This window comes from Hakea prostrata, chromosome 2 (genome assembly GCF_041222555.1).
Source record: "Hakea prostrata isolate BN-2017 chromosome 2, UWA_Hpros_2, whole genome shotgun sequence".
Classification (NCBI taxonomy): Eukaryota; Viridiplantae; Streptophyta; class Magnoliopsida; order Proteales; family Proteaceae; genus Hakea; species Hakea prostrata.
The window spans coordinates 57,289,514-57,311,999 of record NC_142601.1 but is presented as its reverse complement, the minus strand read 5'-3'; the positions used below and the strand labels follow the sequence as shown (position 1 = coordinate 57,311,999).

The window sequence follows — 22,486 nt, the reverse complement described above, 5'->3', positions numbered from 1 at the left end:
AAAGTTTCAATATTCTCTTATCTATCCATGTTTATACATGAAAATTTCAGCGTCATCCCTTGAGTTATTCCTTAATATTAATGCTACCCTATGAGTTATTCAATTTAATCAAACATCGCTACTATTAGTTAGCTTTTACTTATTCATTTCCAATGTTATCTTTATATCTTAAGTTTAAAAATATTATCCATTGAAGATATCTTCCAAACTTTTTGAGGATTTATGATGGGAAAAGAATAAGTTGCACCAGTCGAAAGAGATGAAAAATGAATTGAGCATGGATTTTTTTATCATGATTTTTCCTATAATTTTGAAATATTTAACTAGTTTATATTAGCACTTAATTATGATTTCCTAATGGCAAGGGGTGTCTTTGTTATATTTTGAACTTATAAGGGTCTGATTTGAAGATTTTGGATAACTCAGAGTTGTCATTAATTTTATGGGGTAACTCATAGGGGATGGAGTTGAAAATTTTCCATTTTTTTGATAGAAAATTTTTTCTATTTATATTTGTGAAAATACATAATCTATTTTTGTATATGTACAGTTGAGCATGTGTAAATCGAGAGGACCACATTGTGTTAGATGTTGGACCCGGACCAGTAGAACCAAGGCAAACCGAATAGTTAAAAATCGGCCTGATTAATAATCCGGTCAACCCCACCCATTGACCAAGTACAAGACCGATAGACCCTTAGAAGAAAACATATCTACATGTAGGGACTAAAGTTCTTCATTATTATTATTATTTTTTTTTGGTGAAAGCTTCATTATTAACTGCATCGCATATTCGTTTACCAAAAAAAAAAAACACATAGCATATGTTAATCAATTATTTATATGTTTATCCTTGGAGACAATTATTTCATAATCTATTTCTAGGAGACAAAGTTGCAACTCTTTTATTTAGTTTGAAGTCTTATGTTCATCAAATGATAAATCATAAAAAACGAATAATTACTATTGTCTCCTATATTATAGCTTAATTACTAAAAAGAGTCGATTTTTTATGAAAATTACTGTCACCCACATAAGTTCTAATAGTTGTTAAGAAATGGTTACAGTTGAATGTTTAATGTCTATTTTTTCAATTATCAATTTTACACTTTTTTTTTTTTTGATAAACCACACTTTATTCAAACGAAGCGCGGTAACAACCGCCCAACCCCTGGGACAACAAATCCAAGAGCCACCAATTTTACACTTGTATTCTTATCATTTTGGATTCCCAAAAAAGATTTTCTATATTCTTCTCTTCTTTTTTTTTTATTTTTTTTTTTTTACTGAGAAAATGAACTTTTAAGATTGATAATGTCAAATTAGATAATAAATAAATAAAAACCTAATGGAATTAGGAGTTTCCCATAATTGATAACTTCAAATTAGAAAATAGATAATAAAAATTAAAAATAACACCAAATTGAAAAGTAAATATATAAAAGTTGAAAAATAAGGAGCTACCAAAATAGGTATACTTTTATAGTGATTAACAAAGGTAATAATGTAATTTAATGTGAAATGTGAATAAGTAATATAGAACCTTAGGGTTATTTGGGTTATTTAAATAAATAAAACCTGCTACATCATCAATTAACTAACGAAGTTTAACGGTAAGGGCAATAGTAATTGGAGATCAAATCTAAGGTTGGATTAATAATTTCAAAAAGTATAGAGAATAAATCCACAATTAAGCCACAATACAAAGTGGCTATATTAACTATCTCTTCAAAAAACAGTTACAATTTTCATGAAAAAATAGCAGTATACAATCATCTAAGGGAGAGAGCCACAACTACTTAAATTTATACCCCGATTAAGCTTAATTAGAAGCCCGATTAGGCTTGAATAAATTAGTTTGGTTAGGTTAGGTTTGGCTGGACCAATTTACAGCAATACCTAAAGCATATATCATTGAAATTTTGATATCTCAATGTCTCGACTTCTACGAGACACTTTGCGTCAGATGTTAGTCAATAATAACTTTACCACTGTATTTATTGGCCTCAAGCTAAATTATACGCTGAAAAATAAAACCCAAAAACTACCTAAAGCGGGACATACTTTAGATTCAAATTTTAGAGATATCATCAACTTCTCGACAAAATTAAAGTTTGGTTGTGGAATGAATGAGATTCCCCAAAAAACTATTTGACAACTGATTGCTGATTAGTGATTTTTCCCACAGTGAGGAGGAATCTCTTGAGCTAAGTGCTGGAATTTTGAGAATATTTAACATATTTGAGGCTTGTTACCATCATGGCATGTTCATGGATTGGGCCTCTCGAGCTCCTCCCAATAGCACCTCAGAGTTTGATGATTTTCAGTGGCTAAATACGGGGCCATTAACAATGGTCATAAATGACTTAATAGGGTGCTTGGAGGTTATTTTGTCTAGATAAATTTGGGAGTAACCACTCAAGTTCATAATTGCTACCACACGAGCATAGGTGGGATAGACCTCAACCGTCGATATGACATGGTTCCACATTTCATAACTTCATAAGTGAATTGTATATCCCACAAGATGCGGAAATCTATCTCATATAGGGCTGCAATAATGTTTGGTTTGAATAAGTTTTTTCAAACCCTAGTCCAAACCCTGGAGTTATAGGGTTAGGTTGGGTTGGACTAGGTTAGACATCAAATCATGGCTATAGCCATAACCATGGCTCAAACCCTAACCTTAACCTTCACATTTATCACGAAACAACAATACAATGCATAAGTCTACATTATTATTATACTTTTATTAAAAATAACCTACAAGGCGGCAAGGTTGGGTCGGAATGGATGGATATCTTTATTAAAATAATCAACCTTGACTTGGCAACCCTGGCTTGTTCCTAAATAGCCCCTCACAACTAGACATTTGGAACTCAAGGTAGCTATAGGCCACTAGGACTAAACTTGCAACCTAATATTAACCATACTTGTGTGATAGCAAATCCAAACTCTAACCAAACAACTTTTGCTTATATTTGGTGGTGGTGGGTTTTTTTTTTTTTTTTTTTTTTTGCATGACTATCTTCCTAATTAAAGTCGTCACAAGAATTGGGGATTCATATAACAAAGGGATGGCAAGGAGGAGGGGGTGGTGAAGGGATGGAGTTTCAAACCCAACACCTCATTGCTCTTTTTACGACTATTGAGGGAGCCATATCCTCTCCATCGAGCAGGCATGTGTAAGCCCCATTGTGCTAAAAGCACATCTACATCAATGTCTTTAATTGGGATAAGGGTATTGTTATAGATATAACGGTCCAACTCAATGGATTAGGGTGAACCATGTAAGCCAACTCATTTGGCTCAAATCCGGTTCGTTGGGTTCTTCTACCACTTACCAGGCATACAATTTTCGGAGGATTGCTTATTGGGAGATTGTTGGCTCAAAATGACACATCTCTATGGTTGCCACCTGGACACACTGGACTTCTCGGATATTCCCCTTGTCATGTGCCCGACAAGGTACATCTTGGCGAAATTAATGTCGTGGGGGGATTCGGCGTATCTTTATCCAAACTTCTACCAGTGCATTAATTTAAGCATTTAATGATTACATTGAATACACTGAGACTCATTAAATGCTTAACGCTTTCTAGTAAGCTTCTCATTAGTTTGAGCTACACTGAGACTCATTAAATGCTTAACGCTTTCCAGGAAGCTTCTCATTAGTTTGAGCTTCCTCAAGTATTATTCCCTTACGTTTTGTCTGCCAAAGTAAGGGTTTAATGTCACATCTGCATCCACGTGATTTTGCATATCTGATTTGTTTCGAATAAGGTGCTACTGGCATGAAGATTCTCCAAGAAGATTGAACTCTTAACTCGATGATTACTAAACCATCATGTGTAATATGAATCCTTCATCTTGAGCTGACAGTTGGGAGCGCTATAATAAATCTTTGCCACCTCATAGTTATGAATTTGGTATATAAGCACCATACTTAGCATAAATGAGGGTAAGCTCAGTCTTGATGACTTTGGCATTTATTTCTCTTGCTAATTCCAAATAAGACATTTATTATTGGACATTAATTTCTCACGACAAAGAACTGTGTTTTCTTGAATCTGACTTAACCATTAGAGGTGCCTTTTTGTCCTCAGAGGCAGCCCTCACTCATTTTAATCCTCATAAATCAAGTTTGGACCAGTAGTGGACTAGACAACCCTGTCAGATTTTGGAACAATAGGTATGATTGTTGTATTTGTAATCTTGAATCACAACTATTAGTTGGAGCTCCTTGAGAGCCATCCCAAAGCTTGAACAATCCAATAGACGGAATGGGTCCTATGGGTAGGTGATAATACTCCTCTACCCTTCCATTGGGGGCCACCGGTGGAGGTGGGATACCCTCAAATGGCAGAGTGTAAATGCCAATACTCGTTTTATACCATTTCATCATATATTTAGAAAGGGTCCAATGAAAAGGGTCAAAGGAGTAAATCCAATGGTCTCATCCCCCCCCCCCCCCCCCCCCCCCCCGCCGCCCCCCCCCCCCCCCCCCCCCCCCCCCCCCCGCCCCCCCCCCGCCGGGGGTTTTTTTTTTTTTTTTTTTTTTTCACTGTTTGCCCCCCCCCCCCCCCCCGCCCCGGGGCCCCCCCCCCCCCCCCCCCCCCCGCCCCGGCCCCGTTCCGCTCCCATCTCCTGCCTTCCTGGATCTTTATTCGTTTCGTACTGTAAGATTTGTATCGAACTAGGTTCGGCCTGACCGGTACAGGTTCATATTTTTCAAGGTATCAATCTCCAAGACCAATCGATATAGACTACGATGGGCAAATTTGTACTTTTGGTCAATACCGTCATTCTCTGCTTCGCATACCTCATACCTGCTCCATTTTATTATCCAATCTCGTAGTGCTGAAACCTAGGTCTCTCTTCTCCGATTCCCTCACTCGAAGCTTACCAGGCGCCAGGGGATATCGTCGTTCTCTTCTGTCTGTGTTAGCTATTTTTGTGTTAATTTTTTCGTTTTTCTTTTTTCTCCTTCTATTTTCCTTGCAGAAGCCTTAACCCCTAAACCTTTTTCCTAATCTTCGAGCAGATCTAGAGGTAAATTCCTTCGAAGCTCCAAAGCAGTTAGCTATGCAAAGTGTAGCCCTAATTTGTTGCTTTCTCTTTAAACCTCATTAACCCTAATTTCTTCTTATTGTCTAGAATGGGAGAAGTCAAGGAAACTGATGCTTACGAGGAGGAGCTTCTCGACTACGAAGAAGAGGAAGACAAGGCCCCCGATTCCGTCGCGGCCAAGGGCGCCGGCGAAACAGCAAAGAAGTAATTTACTTTTTTTCATCGATCTGTCCTCAGTTCCTGGGCGTTTATTTGCTGTGAAGTTTACTTTCATTTAGATGTTGGGATGTATGCATTTTAGAGATTACATATGAAGGATTTTTTTGGGACTCCAGTTTTCCACGGTGCTTGTATACTGAATAAAAGATTTTTTTTTTGGGTGTGTGTGTGTCTGTCTCAGAGCGATGTAGTACAATAGCTGAATCTTTTTAGAGTTTCATAACGAGTTTAAGTTTTTCTGTTCGTCTTTTTGATTTCATACGGCATACTTGAATATTAGCGCTATTTAGGTTTACTATGCATTCAATGTTAGTGAACAAAGGTTTTCCTTGATCATGTTTTAATTGGTTGACCGTGATAAGTTTTGTAATTTACTTTTTCAATTATACCATGGATGTACGGTTGGGAGCTTTAGTTTAGATAACGGGTGACTGCCTTGTGGAAGTGCAATTGTGTTGTTGTGGTTTGATCATATCTCTTTTCAGAGAAGCATGTGGTCTTCATTCAGTAAATACATTTTTTAACTCCAGGAAATTGTTGTGCTAGTCTCACTTTTGATACGATTTTATTATTCAGTAAATTCATTTTCAACTCCAGGAAATTGTTGTGCTGGTCTGACTTTTGAAATGGTTGCCCTTCCCAATCATCCTCTCCGAAAAAGATCTAAAATTGAAGCTGAATAGATTCAATTCTGCCTCTATTCTAATTATGCATAGTTATTGATGGCTTCGTCCAGGGTTTTGCTTTCTTTTTATTGATCTTTAGTGAGAGATGGACCATGTGTTGTTGCTCAACTGTTTCTGACCGTGCCTAATATGTTTAATAGTTATCAAGAATTGTTGCGGTATCCAGTCTCCTTGGTTTCCTAGGCAGGCATCTTGTTGGTGTTTGCTTCCCTCTTAACACCTTAATCCCCTCCATGCCATGACAACTCTTGCATGTGTCATTTTTTTATTTTATATTACAGTCACAGTTTTTCCATGTTTATTTTGGCACTCATCTGGTGTTTAAGTTGGGGCTGAAATTTGTGTGATGATAGCAGCTCTATTTGTTTCCTGTATCAGCTAGTAAACTTTTGCATGTGCGTTTTCTTTGTAACTGGTTGGGCTTGTTCTCAGTGGAAGATTTTTCAATCTCTCCCAAAATTCGATATCTGATATAGTGGATGCATTAACCTAAATTGGTTTTTACGTTCTGTGGTATAGGGGCTATGTTGGAATTCACAGCTCGGGATTCAGAGATTTTCTTTTAAAGCCAGAGCTTCTTCGGGCAATTGTTGATTCAGGATTCGAGCATCCTTCAGAAGGCAAATACTTCTTGACAATCTCATTAGTTGCAGCAAGAGTATTAAATGGACGGATAATGAATATCTGTTATCATTTGTTAATTTTCAGGCTACACCTGATTTATTTGCCAAATAATTGGTCGAGTCATCAATCCTATGATAATAGTATAACTTTTTGACACATGCTTTTAATGCTCTGATGTATTTGATTTGCTGATGGAGTAATTTAGCATCACTTGCAACGTTTAACATTTTGTACTCCCTCACAAATTAATTAAGTGACCTTTCATGTCACTGTTGAAATATATTCATCTTCACAGTTATTATCTTCCCATATAGATTACCTTTTTTTTTGGGGGAGGGGTGGGGTGTTTGGGTTGAAAAGGCACTTCTGTAAATTAAGGCATGTGTTGAGGAGTTACCTTCTGGGGGTATAGGAAATTAGATTGCATCTTTCTACATATAGATTCTCTTAGATGTATGTTTGTTCTTAAAAGGATTTTCGTTGATTCTTTCCAGGTAACATACTATCATATTGTTGATTTCGCGACAGAACTGCTTGGGTAAACCTTTCCATTAAAAGGATCCAGGAGGTCATTTTTTACTTACTGAGTGTTCCTTCGCGCCGATTTTGTTTGGTTCTTCATCAGTGCAACATGAGTGCATCCCTCAGGCCATCTTGGGAATGGATGTCATATGTCAAGCTAAATCTGGGATGGGAAAAACTGCAGTCTTTGTTCTTTCAACTTTGCAGCAGATTGAGCCAGTTGCAGGCCAAGTTGCTGCCCTTGTTCTATGCCATACAAGGGAATTAGCATACCAGGTGTGTCTTTTAGACTTTGGTCTTCATATCTTGATTTATGTTGTGGCTTCTTTAAATTTTTTACCGGTTTTGTGATAGTTGAACTAATATCAATTCACTACTGATTCCAGATTTGTCATGAGTTTGAGCGATTCAGTACCTACTTGCCAGATATCAAGGTTGCTGTTTTTTATGGTGGCGTCAATATCAAAACTCACAAAGATTTACTGAAGAACGAGTGCCCTCATATTGTTGTTGGAACACCTGGAAGGATATTGGCTCTATCAAGGGACAAGGATCTCTCATTGAAAAATGTCAGGCATTTTATCCTCGATGAATGTGACAAGATGCTTGAATCACTTGGTATGTTTTGAACTTTAATTTTTAGAGAGCTTCTATAATTATTCTTTTATGCATTATTCTGCTTGCTTTACTCCGTTCACTGGAATATTGCTGTCATCACTGTCTTCATATTTGGACTTTGTGTATTGTCTCATTCCGTATCCTTCAGTTTCTTATGATTGGTCTGGATGCCTTGCAGACATGCGAAGAGATGTCCAGGAGATTTTCAAGATGACACCTCATGATAAGCAAGTCATGATGTTTTCAGCAACGCTTAGCAAGGAGATTCGCCCTGTTTGCAAGAGATTTATGCAAGATGTAATTTTCTGCCCAGCATTATTCAGTGTAGAATCAATACTGCTCATGCAATGAGCTTTCTGTGATGAGAGAGATGCTTTCATTAAGTGACTTAGATATTTGAAAACAGAGGATTTTGAATACTGTTCAAAATTCAGAAGCAACTCATGAGAGGGCCATTTAATGGTAGGCAAAATCCCAGTCCAACTTACTAGCTCCTTCAGGGAACAATGGCCTGAAGCTCTTAATGTGATAGATTTTGTGGGAATAGCTTGACCAAGCCTTACAATTGGTGTTTCACATACTTCACACTTTGGTTTTTGTATGCTCAAAATTTCCCTTTCTCTTTAGATCTTATGAGTTCTTTTGTGCCACTTTTCCTGATTTCACATGCCAGTGCTGCTTCGTTTCTGTTCTCTTTTGTATCACTAAGTCAGTTAGGGGTCCTTATCTGAATACAGTATAAGTGGCTTTTAATGCTATGGTGACAGGGTCTAGGGTTATTTACAACTTGCTTTTGAATTGCTGCTTTGGTCATTGCCAATTTCGTTTTTCTTGTGCCGCTGCTTCTTATCTACTCTCTTTCTTGTTGGGGGGGGGGGCAGGGGTGGTTAAGGGTCCCTACCCAAGTACAGTTCAAGTTAGTTAGTTTGTTTTGAGTGGCAGATTTTATGTGGATTAGTGTTGGTTGGTTGAAAAGAGTTTCTATTAGCACTGTTTTATCGGTAATATTGAGGCTGGGAACTTGGGTGTGGAGCTGTTCATCATTCTATACTCCTAATTGTGGCATTTCTCCCCTTTCAGCCTATGGAAATTTACGTGGATGACGAAGCCAAGCTGACTCTTCATGGTCTTGTACAGGTACCTTTTTAGATATCTAAATTGTCCCCCTTGATTTACACTAAGCTTGTCTTCTGTACTCAATAGTATTTTTTAATTTCTTGTAGCATTACATCAAATTGAGTGAGCTTGAGAAAAACCGCAAGTTGAATGACCTACTTGATGCCTTGGACTTTAATCAAGTTGTGATCTTTGTGAAAAGTGTGAGTAGAGCAGCTGAGCTGAACAAGCTACTTGTGGAGTGCAATTTCCCTTCAATCTGCATCCACTCTGGAATGTCTCAGGAGGAAAGGTTTGTTGGACTATCAAAGCGTATTTAGTTTATCCGGCACTATATTAAAATTGATTTTTTTGGGGGATAAGCTGTTGAACTAATTTTATCATTTGGGAACCCTTTCTGCCTGGTGGTTGTGATATTAAATGTGTGTCTTTTGATCTGATGTTTTTTGAGGTTGAATATTTATTTGCCACATGATGCCCTCTATGGTTGATGGTTGGAGTTGTGTAACAGTTTATCAATGCATTATGGATTCTTATACTTGTCTCTTGTGCACGTGGTGTTTTTTAGAGTTTACTCTTGTAGCCATGAAACTGTCATACAAATTTGGAGTTAATGAACTGTTGACCAAAGGCTTGATAAACTCAAATTTCTGCCATTTGTGCAGATTTAGTTGACAAATTAGAAACAAGTGATTGTCCATTCACTTGAGTTGTCTTTGCCTTGTTGAAATTTTTATTCGGGAACTGAACTATGTTTATGCTACAAAATGTGTGTTCTGGGCTCTCTAGTTGTTGTGTACAACTTTCTTGGCAGGCTTTCCTATTTATTTCTAATCAACTTAGCATACATACTATTATAGTCTTTATTTCATATTTTGTTTTCCTCTTGTTTCTGTAAACCTACTTTTTCTTTAGTTTTTTTTATGGCATGCTTACTTTTTCTTTAGTTTGGTAATTGCATTTGTAAGTCGATAATTGGTCAGACAGTCTTAACTGTTTGGTTTTCCACCTCGTGATATTCTGCGTCTAAAAGTAATTGAAAACCATGTGAGGATTTTCCTGGTGTGGATATTGGATGTCTTGGGCTTTAATTTTAATATGTTTGGCATTCCATCCTTCAATCTCTTATTTTTTGAAGGTCGATTCGAAAGTTAATTCTTGGTAAGAATCTTTATTTCTCTTATTCTTACCAGTTGCCCTCTTGCTTCCTCTAGCTTCCTCTAGCTTCTTATCCTTTTGCAGTTGATTTTTGTTTGCTTCTCTCCCTGTCACTGTCCCAATAGTCCACTCTTCTTGGACTTTGTTATTTTTTTTTTGGGGATGAATAAATAATTATATTAAAAGAGACAAGAGAACAAGATCTTCAAGTAGAAGACTGAAACGAAGAACTAAGACCCCAAGAGAACAACAATAAGCCTGTTCCTTGAGGTATCATCAACAGGGGGTGGGGAATAGCTAACAATATAGATGATACATCAAAATAGATGGCATTTCAAATCCTATATATAGAGTGGGATTTAGTAGTCCATCTCCGAAGGTTGCACTCCCACCAAAGGTGGTGAATGGATGCTCAATATACTAGCTTACCGATCTGATCGCAAATGGAGGTGCCTGAAAAGTTTCTCAAAATCCAAGACCAATCACGGGAAAAGCCAAAGGAACGTCTCGAATGGGGCAAAATGGAGGCCAGGACTTTGTTATTGTTTTTCCTTCTCAATGGGAAAAAATAAAATTTGGCTTGTTAGTGATCTGCTTTTGAGGACTTCAAGTGGTTGTTTCCTAAAAATTGTATTGTACCAGAAATCAAGCGAAATTTCTTATGCCTCTCCTTGCCCATAAGTTCTCTGTATCCGTTGCTTCATTTAATTCCATTCCTATAAATGTCCTCTCGGAGTATCCTTGAAGGTAGTGCCGTAGTGAGGTCATTATTTCCTAAAAAATGTTTTTACCGCTGGTTGATTGCTTTTCAGGTAGTGTAGAGAACGGACAATGAAGTGAAAATCTCAAGTGTTGCTATTATTAGTATCCTTTTGTGTGAGATTACGATGAGGGTATCACTCAAGGGATTTGATGTGACATCAATTGATTGAGAGACGATGCTGAGACCTTTGTGCGGAACCAACTTAAACGAAAACGATTTAGGTTTTTGATCTCTAATCGGTATGTTTGTTTTAGGGTTCATTCTTTGATAGTGTGAAAATATTGGATGAGGTGTAGATGGCTAAGATTGTATCAATTGATTGAATGAGATTCCAAGATTCTTGCTGTGTTGAAATGGTCAAGGTTTACAGGATTGTGCTGGGATTTAGAATGTCTTTTGTATTTGGGATGAGAATTTTTATAATCTTTGTGAGCTCTGCGACAGGCCCCTGGGTTTTGAGATGTGGAGTCTTCAGATGGGGTTTTGGGTGGTTGGACGTGGAATATATGGAGTAAAAGGTTGGACAATCATGTACTGAATGGTATAAGTGTAACTTTGAGATTTTGGTTTGTTGAGAAATTCCAAAATCCATCATTTGGGGTGTGTCCTCGGATCCTGAGTTGCATATAGTTGATGTGGAGTTTCGGTAGGATGAAGGAGATGGTCCGTAGGCTGTGGGATAGATGTTGAGGATTCAAATGGTGTATATGGGCTGTAGGTGGATCTCTGTGAATGGGGTCTCCAATAAAAAATTAGAACTAAATGGGGAAAGATAAGAGGACTGGGAGGATAAGTTTTCATCTCCTTGTTGATTAACACACTTCCCAGGCTGCAACTTGTGATTGCAGATCACCTTTGAGGACTGATTACGCAAACAAGAAAGGTATTATGGTACCCACGCTTCTGTTGGACCAACGATTAGAATTTATGTTGGCTTCATGGACGTAGATGCCAGCCTCAATTTTCTGGACTTCAAGGACCACGGAATTCTCTCTCTCTCAGTGAAGGGAGGAATCAATTTTGCTTGATACTACACTAATCTTATTTCATTCCCCCATGATGGTGTTGGAATTTGGGTTTATTCAGCCTATCACAAAGTTCTAATCTAAAAAGGGAACTGATTGATGTGAACAAGGTTGATCCCCCAATAATTGGGCCCTAAACCTAGACCCAAAAGGCCCAATCTGAAGCTGGCCGAATGCCCCAGGGGTACTTTGGTAATTTCCAGCCCTTTTGGGCTCAAGAAGGGTCTGGATAGAACCCCCTTGATTCAAGGGTCATGGACGTATCATCAGTCTTTATTTGGGTTAATGTTTTGCAAGATATTTTTTGAGTCTCCTTATGAGTCCACTTTGATCTTCTAATTGTTAGGACTCCATATCTACTCCAAGAATTTGAATTGGAGTCCTCTAGGGTTATTGCGTTTTTTAAATTAAGATTCCTTTTGAATACCTTGGTTTTATTTTCCAAGATGGTTTCTTTTATTTGCGGCTATTGTCTAATGAGTTGTAAAATGGATCTTAGTCTATAAGGGATTCCCTGGTTGAGTCAAGTTAGGTTTCCTTCTTAGAATCCAAGTCTTTATTAGGCTATAAATAAGCCTATTCTTTCTTTGTAACTCTGAAGTCTGATTATTGAATGAAAATTAAATCTGAGTTGAGGATTGTGGTTCCTTGTTTAGGGGGCCACTGTTGAGTCAGGATTGAGTTCTTCTTCGAAGATTGGCACCATCTTCTGCCTAGCACTCTCTTCTAGTATTCTGTCTTCTTCCGGAAACTATAGCAGCTCTGCAAGTAACTAACACCCCTTCCCCCTCTACTTCCCTCTACTACCATCACATCACCTCTACTCGCAGCTCTGCAAGTAAGTAAACAACCCCATCCCCCTTCTACTTCCCTCTACTACCATCGCATCACCTCAACTCTTCTTCCCCTTCAATGGCAGCAACCCCAGCACCCTTCCCCACCTCCCCAACCCAAGACCCTTCCCTACCTCTCCCTTTTTGCGCATCTCTGGGATCCCCTGCCCCTTGTGCTGAGCCTCTGGCAGCATCTCCGCAGGCCCCCTACAATCCCCTTGGCCCACCCCCCACGACACTGCCAGGCCCTCCCACACCTCTCCGCTACCCTACAACACCTTCCCTCCCCTTTCTCAACAGTTCCCCCACCTTCCTGTTCTCGACTGACTTGTGGAAAGTCTGAAAACAGAAAAGAAAAGAGGAAAGGAAAGAAAAAGAAAAAAAAAAAGATGAGAAAGATTCATAATATTGTCCAAGATTCACCCAAGAACCCACCAATTTTTGATCCAAGTCTTTTCCTTTATTTTCTTAGAATTTCCTTGACAAATCCGTTTACTTTCTGTTACCCAATCCCACAACCCATATCCTTTCACTTTCTATTGCCCCAAATCCTGCGATGCACAACCGTCTCAAAAATCATCCCTAAACCTCCCCACACCCAACCACAGGCTTCCTAGAAATCCTTGATACACCCCATATTTCTTTGTTACATCCTATAATGATTCTGGACATCTCAAAATCATCCCATAAGGGCTTGTTAAAACCCAAAGTCTTCCCTATCAAACCATTTAGTTTTGTTATACCAATTCTTGCCCAAACCCTGCCCATTTAGATCTAAAATTATATTTAACAGTATTATTCATCCCATCCATATTTGATAGTTATTTTGCCGGTTCAAAGAGGAGTGTCCTTGGCAAACCTTTAATTTTAAGGAAACCATCCTAGAAAGCCTAACCCTAAAATTGGGTTTCCATCACTGGTTTTACTAAAATGGGATGAACTCTTGCTTTTTGTGTGGGATTGTGAAAGGGTCCCAAGTACAATATCTGATGACTCTTATATGCCAACTTTGGTTGGCCAGATACTCATAGCTTGAATTAACACCGAACCAGATACAGTAAAATAATTAGTCAGGTCTAAATTCATGTACAGCTATTTTGTATTATTTTGGCTCTTTAAAGAGGCCCATTACTTCTCAAAACCCATGGGTATTAAAGGCCCATAACCTATAGAACTGAACAGTAGCTTATTGCAAGGAGAATAAGCATGTGGGCACCTGCTGTTTTGTTTTAGATAGATGGCCAGCATTCTGTTTTTCAAAACGAGATATAGGTGTTTGGAGGACGAGGACCCGTGCGTTTGGTTCTGTGTGAAGGGATGTTCCTAGAATTCTACTTTGACTTTGCCTCCTACTTATCTTCATGTATGCTAAATATTACTAATGTTTCTTCTCATTTATGGCAACCCCCTTCAGTTGGGTTATTGTTATGGTTGTTGGTTATTTTGTTGTATTGTTTGTTTAATATCTGTTTACTAATTTTGGTAAGTTTTTATCACTGGAAATGTAGGCACTAGAGAGCTATCTCATTTTTCTTTCCCCCGAATTTTTGGATTGAATGGACTGTGTTTGGTGATGGAAGCAAGGAAGGAAAAAAAATGGAAGGACACAAAATTGGAAGAAGTAGGTGGTACGCAAAATTATAGAAAAACAATGCAAGGTGATGTTTCGATGTTTCTTGTGTTGGGAGCAGATACCTATTGCGGGGAAGGTTGTTGATGCTGCCTAATGCTTAATGAACGCTTCTTGAGTCCTTCCCCTGATTAACTGCCCTGAAGTGGCCTTTGGTGGGTTTTGGGACAATCAAATTAAGTTCTGTCTTGCAAGTGGCTTGATGCCGATGTTGAGCAAACTGGAAGTGAAAATCTGATCATTAGTGCCAAATCTATTCAACTTCTTGACCAGAGGCTTTTGATTTGGATTTTGAAAAACAGTTCAATTTTACTCAAAACCAAAAATATCCTCCGAGTCTTTTAGTTGATTTGATGAAATATTGAATGCATTAGCCTGAATGGCGGTATCATGGGGGATCTTTTGTTCTAATAAAATAATAATCATGGTGGAGCAAGGTCAGGAACGACAAATCTTGTTATGATAAACAGATCCATTTCGCATGGAGGCAGTGATGATTCGAACAATGCACTTTTGGCCGACCAGTCGAAACAGCAGGAAAATTCCTTGAGGGGCAAGGAAGAGGCAGGGTATGTGGTCGGTGAATGTTCAAAAAATTAATTGGGAATTGTCCATATCAGGTTCATCCTTTGAACTGATTTCAAATCCCATGTCTGATGAAGTAGGAGTAATTGAGGAATTATGTCCTTGTTGCCCAGGTCAGGCAGGAGTGGCTGGCGTTTTGTCTAGAGATTGGGGACAAAATGAGATTCAGTTTCAAAAAGTAGGCAGGATATGTGGCTAGTGTTGAAAGAGAATCTTCGTGTATGAAAAATTAAAGTAGGTTTTCTGTGGCAGGTTCATCCCTCAGAACTAGATCATGTTCCCATGTCTGATGAAATAGGTTCAAACTATGTCCTTGTTGCCCAAGATGGGCAGGAATGGTTGGCATTTTGTCCACAAGGGGGACAAAATTGGGATTCAGTTTATGATCATCTCTTTGGGTTCACAGCACTGGAAAACTATTCTGTTCCACAGTATGGTCTTCAATTCTGATGACTCGCGTCTGGAAAATGAGCTGCACCCTCCCCCCTTAATTGAAACAAGGTGGGGAATCAAGAAAGTGTTGTGATGTTGAACATATGACCTCTTATCTACAGGCACTCGCTGCTTAAATGAACTGTTTCTTTGTATAATTTTTCATATTTTCCTTTCTTTTCTAGCAGCAGGATAGTCATTCCTTCCCTACCAGCGATCTCGAATCAATCTGACTCAGTTAGTTCAATGCATGGTAAGAGAGCTAGTCTGAGTTGACTAAAAAGGATTTCTGTCATTCGCATTCCTTCTCATTCCCCCCTCCCTCTCTGTTGAAAGACAATGATATTCACGTCATGTTGACATCAATTAAACATTTCCAGTTATCTCAGAAGAGAGAATTTTTGGTCCATTGTAGGGTCCTGCAGATCTTAGGCTTCCTTTTCTTGTGGTTTATTGGTACAACGGGCATAATATGCAAAGTTCATAAAGTACAGACAATGTCAGTGCATAACTTAGTAGTTAAATTGAATTGTTTGAACAATTAGAGATGATTCGAGAAAATAATGACCTTTTTCTTTCCTAGTGTTTTGGTGGTGTTGAGGACTGGATATGGAATTCTTATCCCAGATCTAGTTTTTTCACTTCTCTCTCTTCTTCCTCTCAAGATGTTCAGTCTAATTCCCTTGGTCCACCCCTGACATCGTTTTTCAAGAGAGAAGTTAAGGTTTCTGTTATGTCATTTCCTCTCGTTTTTGTCTTATCCCCCCCCTCCAATTTGATCTTGCCTGGTATTGATCTATTCTGGTTGTAGTCCATTATCATTGGTTGGGGTCCTTCTATTGTCTTTGATGTACTGTAATGAACCTCACTTAAAATCCCATAAAGTGGGGGAGGAAGTTGATCGATTTAGTTATGAATTATTCGAGTTGGCATAGAATACTTGATGGTTAGATAGAGTTCAGTTTGAGTCATATATTCTGGGCGAGACAATTTATGAATATTTTCATAAGCTTGGTACATCCTAGATTAAAGATGATGCAAGTAAAGAGTGGCTCCTTTTTCAGTGTTTTGGCAGTTTTGTGCTGCACATATCGGATTGGTGTCAGATTTTTTTTCCGTTTCTGTTCCTCTACCCAACAGATTGGTTTCATCTCTTTATCTGCCATTTCATTATTTTATTTCTTCTATTAACAGTGTTGTTGCTTTTATCTCAGATCTGATCATGAATTTGATCATTGGATCTGTGTGCATCTGAGGTCCATAATCTGGATTTTCTGATTGCATTATTTGAAATTTGATTATAAAACATTTGTCTTGTGGTACTTCTATCTGGTTTTTTAAAGCTTATCTCTTGCAAATTCTGATAATCTAGGGTATTTGTTGTTTAACAGTAGGACTCTTGGAATAAGAATTTCAGTTTCCTTATCCAGATGAGGTGGGGGCATTTCATGCTAATCTTTTGGCAGACTGGTTTAGGCAGGTCCGAGCTGGAGGTGGAACTCTCTCATATTGGTTTTAATTCGTAGTGTTGGAATGAGTTCGAAAGGATGCCGGAAATGTCAATAAATATTTTGTTGTCTGCAGTTCTAGCAGTTGTTTTTGATCGTCTCCCTCATCTTTTCTTATTGGGATAAATTTTTTTTTCTTCCAATTTGTGGTGTGGCTAGACATCAAGGAAGGGATAGAGAGCATGGTTGTCAAGGCGATGCTAGGTGAGAGAGGACAACAAAAACCAAGGCAACACTAAGCAAGGCGATGAGGCATTGTCTATGCGACACCAGGTTGCCTTGACCCAGAAATGGGCCAAGGCAACAAGGCGGCGGCCTAGGCGGATGCTTTGACAACCTTTATAGAGAGCTGCTTTAATGTTGGCTAGAAAGGGGGAGTAGATGGATGGAGATTTCCATCATATTAGATGCTTAAAAAGTGAATGATGGAGAGCATAGTAAGGTGTCACAAACATCAAGGAATGATGGGTTGAGAGAAGACACCCGATATGTTGGCACCTGTTGTAGGCTTTTAAGCTAAGATTAGGTCTTCTGAAGTAAAATAGCTTAGGGACCTTGGGCTCATTTTGGTTAATTAAGCTTTAACAGGAGTATGTGCATTGATAGAATGCCATATGAATGGAGGATAGGCTTTGTGGTCTCAGTGATACAGAGCGATAGTCTAAATAGCTTTTCTTTTAAATTTTAAAATGGAAGCTTCAGCTCGTAGTCCTGAGGTACGAGTTTCTCCAGATGAGCCTTCCTTTGAAGGTGAGCCCATCTCTGACCCCTCTTTTTGGCCCTACTTTTGCACCTACCAATTGCATTGAGAAAGCAGCTGCTGACTTGTTATACAGAGCAATAGTCTAAATAGCTTTTATAAATTTTAATCAAGCTGCTTGGAGTGGTGATTCAATTCAAGTTAGTTTATGACTGGCACTTACAAATTACTATTAGTTTTGAGCTTGATTGATTTTTCTTGTCAACTTAAGGCACCTGATATTTTAGAGACTGCCTAGGCCTTTCCTTCTAGTATGAGCGTTTATTTTGAACCCCTTTGTGTAAGCTTGTAATAGGGTACTCTATTGAATATGAATTTGATAATTGAAATCGCCTCCTGCTTTGACCGACTTTTGGTTAGTGCAAGTCTATACTTAGCTCTTCGCCGTTTCAAGCCCAGTTGCTCTTTTTTTTTTATAAAATTTTTTTATTATTATTTTTTTAAATTTTAATTCCAAGGAGTTGTTGAAGAGTTATTGTGGCTGTGGAATCAGCTTACATTTTGAAGTTGTTGCTAACGGAATTATTTGCTTTGAGTTAATTATTTATTTCCGACCTTTATTTGAATCCCCATTTTCTAATTCCAACTTGAAACCCTAAATCTCCAATTTTTGAATTTCAAACTGTAACCCTATTTTCTACATTGGAGTTTGGTTCTTATTGGACAGAGGTTAGTTGATCTCCTTTCAAATCTAGGATATCAACCAATTTTATAAAATGAAGGTGATATCCATACTTGGATCAACCGAGGTAGAAAACTAATGTGTGTTTGTATGAATTATGCGAAGGGGTAGTAACATGGCTCACAAATGATCTCTCTGTGGTACTTAGAGAGTTAATCAAGTGGTACTAGGGAGGAGAAAGGTTTCAAGTAAATTCTTTGTAGGTATGCGACTGCTTTGAAATTAATGTAACATTTAGTACTGAGTCCACTTAATCATATACATATCCCTCGCACGCTACTTTGATATATGCCTGATTCGGCTTAACTTCTTGATGAGTTTGGAAATTGTTTGGTAAATGTTATTTTCTTGTTGCTCTTGAGAAGGGAGAATTCTCACATGGTGGGCATGCTGTTATTTTGTGCTGCTGTCAGATGTTGCTTAGCTTAAGCCAATCTGGATACATACTCTGAGCATGGCACATAGTGGACATGTAATGGAGTCTTAACCTGACATCCATGCTATGGAACTTGGCTTTGTTTTACAAGGCCACAGCTATGGTAAGACATCGAGAGGAGCAAAGCTGTAGGTTTGTAGTCGGGACCTTCCGTTGACACATTACACCTGAGTATACTAATATAGCAGGCACAGGGTAGAGTAGAACTTGGTCCAGAAGGATATATGATGATGTGTTAAGATTTGTGCCTCCGGCAAAGGTTACTTTGATTGCATTATTGTAATTCATAACATATAGTATATCTTCTCTTTTTTGGTGGGGCCCAGGCCCCGCGCTGGGGGGGGGTTGTCTTACTTGGTTGCCATTTGCCATTCATATTTTTGTGTACACACACAACATGGAGATCTGAACAATATGTTAGGTTTAATGTTGGTCAGTCTGATACTAGCATGAAGCGTAATATGTGCCTGCAGCAAAATTTTTTTTTTGGGGGGTTCAATTGCATTATTATAATTCCTATTATATAGTATATTTTCTGTTTTTTGGTGGGGGCCTCCCCCAGGAGGGGGTGTCTTACTTGGCTGCCGCTTGCCATTCATATTTTTGTGCACGCACGCATGGAGATCTGAACAATATGTTAGGTTTAATGTTGGTCAGTCTCTGATACTAGACATGAAGCGCAATATTGTTTTGCTTATGATATGGGGTCGGGTTAACTCTCTTTCTGTGCTAATTGTCATGGTTTTTGCAGATTGACACGCTACAAGGGTTTCAAGGAGGGGCATAAGAGAATTTTAGTGGCAACTGATTTAGTTGGCAGGGGAATTGATATTGAACGTGTCAATATTGTTATCAACTATGACATGCCTGAAAATGCTGACACCTACTTGCACAGGGTTGGTCCTCCCCCTTTGGTCATTTTGCGTTGTCTATTTTTTCAGTAAATCACTGTTACTTTAACTCTATCTGTGCTCCATCTAAATTCTCAACAGGTGGGCAGAGCTGGCAGGTTTGGCACCAAAGGACTTGCAATTACATTTGTCTCATCTGCTTCCGACTCTGATGTCCTTAATCAGGTTGAAAATTAGTGGGAATCTGTTGCTTGTTCTCATTTTATTGAATTCTTGGCTGTTGGAATCTATTGCATTTCTTCATTTTATGGAATTCTTTTGGGGGCTCTAAACCGATTTATGGTTGAGGCAGGTGCAAGAGAGGTTTGAAGTGGACATCAAAGAACTGCCAGAGCAGATTGATACCTCTACTTACAGTATGTATTCTATCCACCCGGAGAATGTTTTCTGGTCTAGGAAATTAACCTTTGCAGATGAATTTAGAGCCTGTTTGGTTACATGAATATCTCTGGATTCATGAATCTGAGATTTGTACCTGCTTGGTTGTGAAAATCCTTGGATTCATGAAATCTAGAGATTCATCTTTTTACACTAAAAGTGTGAATCTGTATATTTATGGGTATGAGGTTCACCCTTACTATAAAACCGCTAAACATTTGTACATTCACAAAAATCACAGATCTACAGATTTCATATCACAGATTCAGGTTAAGCAAAGAGCTAATTTTATGAATTATGACTTCATAGATTTGAAATCTCCAGACTCATGTAATCAAACAGGCCCTTAGTTGTATCATAAGCAAGAAAACTCTGGTTTGTTGTGCTGTTTGTCTGCTAACCAATTGTCTTCGGTTGTCATCTTGCAGTGCCATCTTGAAGAGAAAGTACATTAGACGAGATGTGTAGTTCTATTTATTTCAAAAGATGGCAGGTGGTAATGCGCAATAGCTAGTGGTGTTGACATTAGACCAAAACTTGCTTCTCAATCAAAATTTCAATAGATTTGATGCCATGGAGGAGGGTTCTTGCCATCGGGTAAAGCGGCTGTTTTTGCACTAATGTGTAATTGATAATTGAAGTCTGGAGCAAAATCGTACATGGACTACATACCATGTGGGATGGTAAATGTGTAACTTGGTGCAGCGATGAGAAACCTTGACCAATTCTGATTTTATGCCATAACTACTAAAAGCATTCTAGTTGACGTTACTGAGCAATACTCAGATTAGCACATTTATGATTTACTTGTTATTGTAGTTGTGTTTAATATACGTCTTAGTCTGTCGTTTCTTTTTCAACGCCATTTCATTTGTGAGTACTTGTTGAAGTTCTCTGGTGATATATCTTACCTGGACCCCTGGATGCTAATTGCAGATTCCTGATTATTGCTCTATACTCTGCTTAATGTTATATGAGCAAAATACTATTGGGTGGTGTTACGTGTTAGGCAGTTGTAATTATGCCACGTGGTTTGTATGGTTTGTATATACACATGCCGTATTTTATCTAATAAAGAATTGTACTATTCGCACGAAAGGGAGTTGTTGGTCTCGCCATGAATGTAACCTCTGCTTCAAATCTCGTGGCGGCCGTGGTGGTCGTTTCAGTCGTGGTAGTGGTCGGGATTATTTTTTGTCACTGCCTTCTACAAGATCTTATGGTTCGGGTTCCTTATCTCATGTTGGTAAGGAAAGTCAATCTCCCAATTGTCAGTTGTGTAAAAGATTGGACATGATGCTTGGCGATGTTGGGGGCGTTTGGGTACTTCTTCACAATCTAATGAACTACCTGAGGCTCTTGGTGCGATTTCGTTTGAACTCAACTTAAGATTCACAGTGGTTTCTTGACTTGAGAGCAACTGATCATATTACAAATTTACCAGGTGACTTTCTTCTGTGATTCCCTTTAAAGGCACGTCTTCTTCTGTGATTCCCTTTAAGGATCCATTCCATCAGATCGAGAGGTCTTTATGTTTTAGATTCTATTGATGATAGATCTACTTCTGCTATTAATGGTTGTGCTCTTTTCTCATCAAGACAAGTTGCTCTTTCTGAAGAACATGGCACCAGAGATTAGGTCATCGTTATTATGGAATTGCACATTTGACCAATCATGGTTTTATTCATGTTACTTGTAAATCTAAACCTGGGACTGATTGTGCTGTTTGTCGACTTAGCAAGAGAGCACATCTACCTTTTACTAATTCTTTTACACGTGCACTAGCTCCTTTAGAAAGAATTCATTGTGATTTCTGGGGCAAGTCTCCGGTAGCTAGTGTGCATAAATACATATATTATGCTAGCTTCTTGATGATTTCTCTTGGTTTACTTGGATTTATCGTCTCTGCAAGAAGTCTGAATTTTATCACTGGTTTTTTGCGTTTTCAGTCTTTGGTTGAGAGACAATTTGATGCTAAGATTAAGGTATTTTAGAGTGATGGTAGCGGTGAATTTGGTATTACTGCTTTTCAGTCCCATCTTGCTAATTCTGAAATTATTCATCATTTATCTTGTCCTAAAACTCCTGCTCAGAACAGTATAGGCATTTGGTTGAATTGGGTTTGGCTCTCATGTACAATGCTTAAGTCCCTCTTTGTTATTTGGTAGAGGCTTTCCTTACTTCGGTATTTCTTATTAATCGTTTGCCTTCTAAAGTGTTGGGTATGGATACCCCTTAACATATTCTTTCTAAACAACAACCTCTGTATAATGTTTTTCGGGTTTTTGAAAGTGCTTGTTTTCCTTGTCTTCGTGATTACACTTCTCAGAAATTTGAACCTCGTTCTCTTCCTTGTGTTTTCATGGGGTATAATGATCGACATAAAGAATATCGCTATCTTCATCTACCTAGTAGAAGAGTTTATATTTCTAAAGATATCTTTTTTTTTTTTTTTTTTTTTGGATAAACAAAGATTAAAATGCATTAATAACCATTAGGGCACTTACAAATACCTAAAGATATCCTTTTT

At 38.3% G+C, this 22,486-nt stretch overlaps 1 protein-coding gene across 2 annotated transcripts; it reads left to right on the top strand.

The window, feature by feature from the left end:
- The first annotated feature begins 4,790 nt into the window (after nt 1–4,790).
- LOC149025154 (DEAD-box ATP-dependent RNA helicase 15) lies at nt 4,791–21,860 on the top strand. 2 transcript variants are annotated; one of them, XM_089145374.1, is made up of 12 exons: nt 4,791–5,052; nt 5,158–5,274; nt 6,495–6,595; nt 7,225–7,397; nt 7,508–7,739; nt 7,918–8,036; nt 8,820–8,876; nt 8,963–9,147; nt 19,419–19,563; nt 19,660–19,743; nt 19,871–19,934; nt 20,385–21,852. In XM_089145374.1, the coding sequence occupies exons 2-12, from the start codon at nt 5,159–5,161 to the stop codon at nt 20,393–20,395; spliced, it is 1,287 nt and encodes a 428-aa protein (XP_089001500.1). In that variant the 5' UTR covers nt 4,791–5,052; nt 5,158; the 3' UTR covers nt 20,396–21,852. The 2 variants fall into 2 exon arrangements, with proteins under 2 accessions (XP_089001500.1, XP_089001501.1); XM_089145375.1 differs by lacking the exons at nt 4,791–5,052; nt 5,158–5,274 and having other exon boundaries at nt 6,507–6,595; nt 7,094–7,397; nt 20,385–21,860.
- The last annotated feature ends 626 nt before the right edge of the window (nt 21,861–22,486 follow it).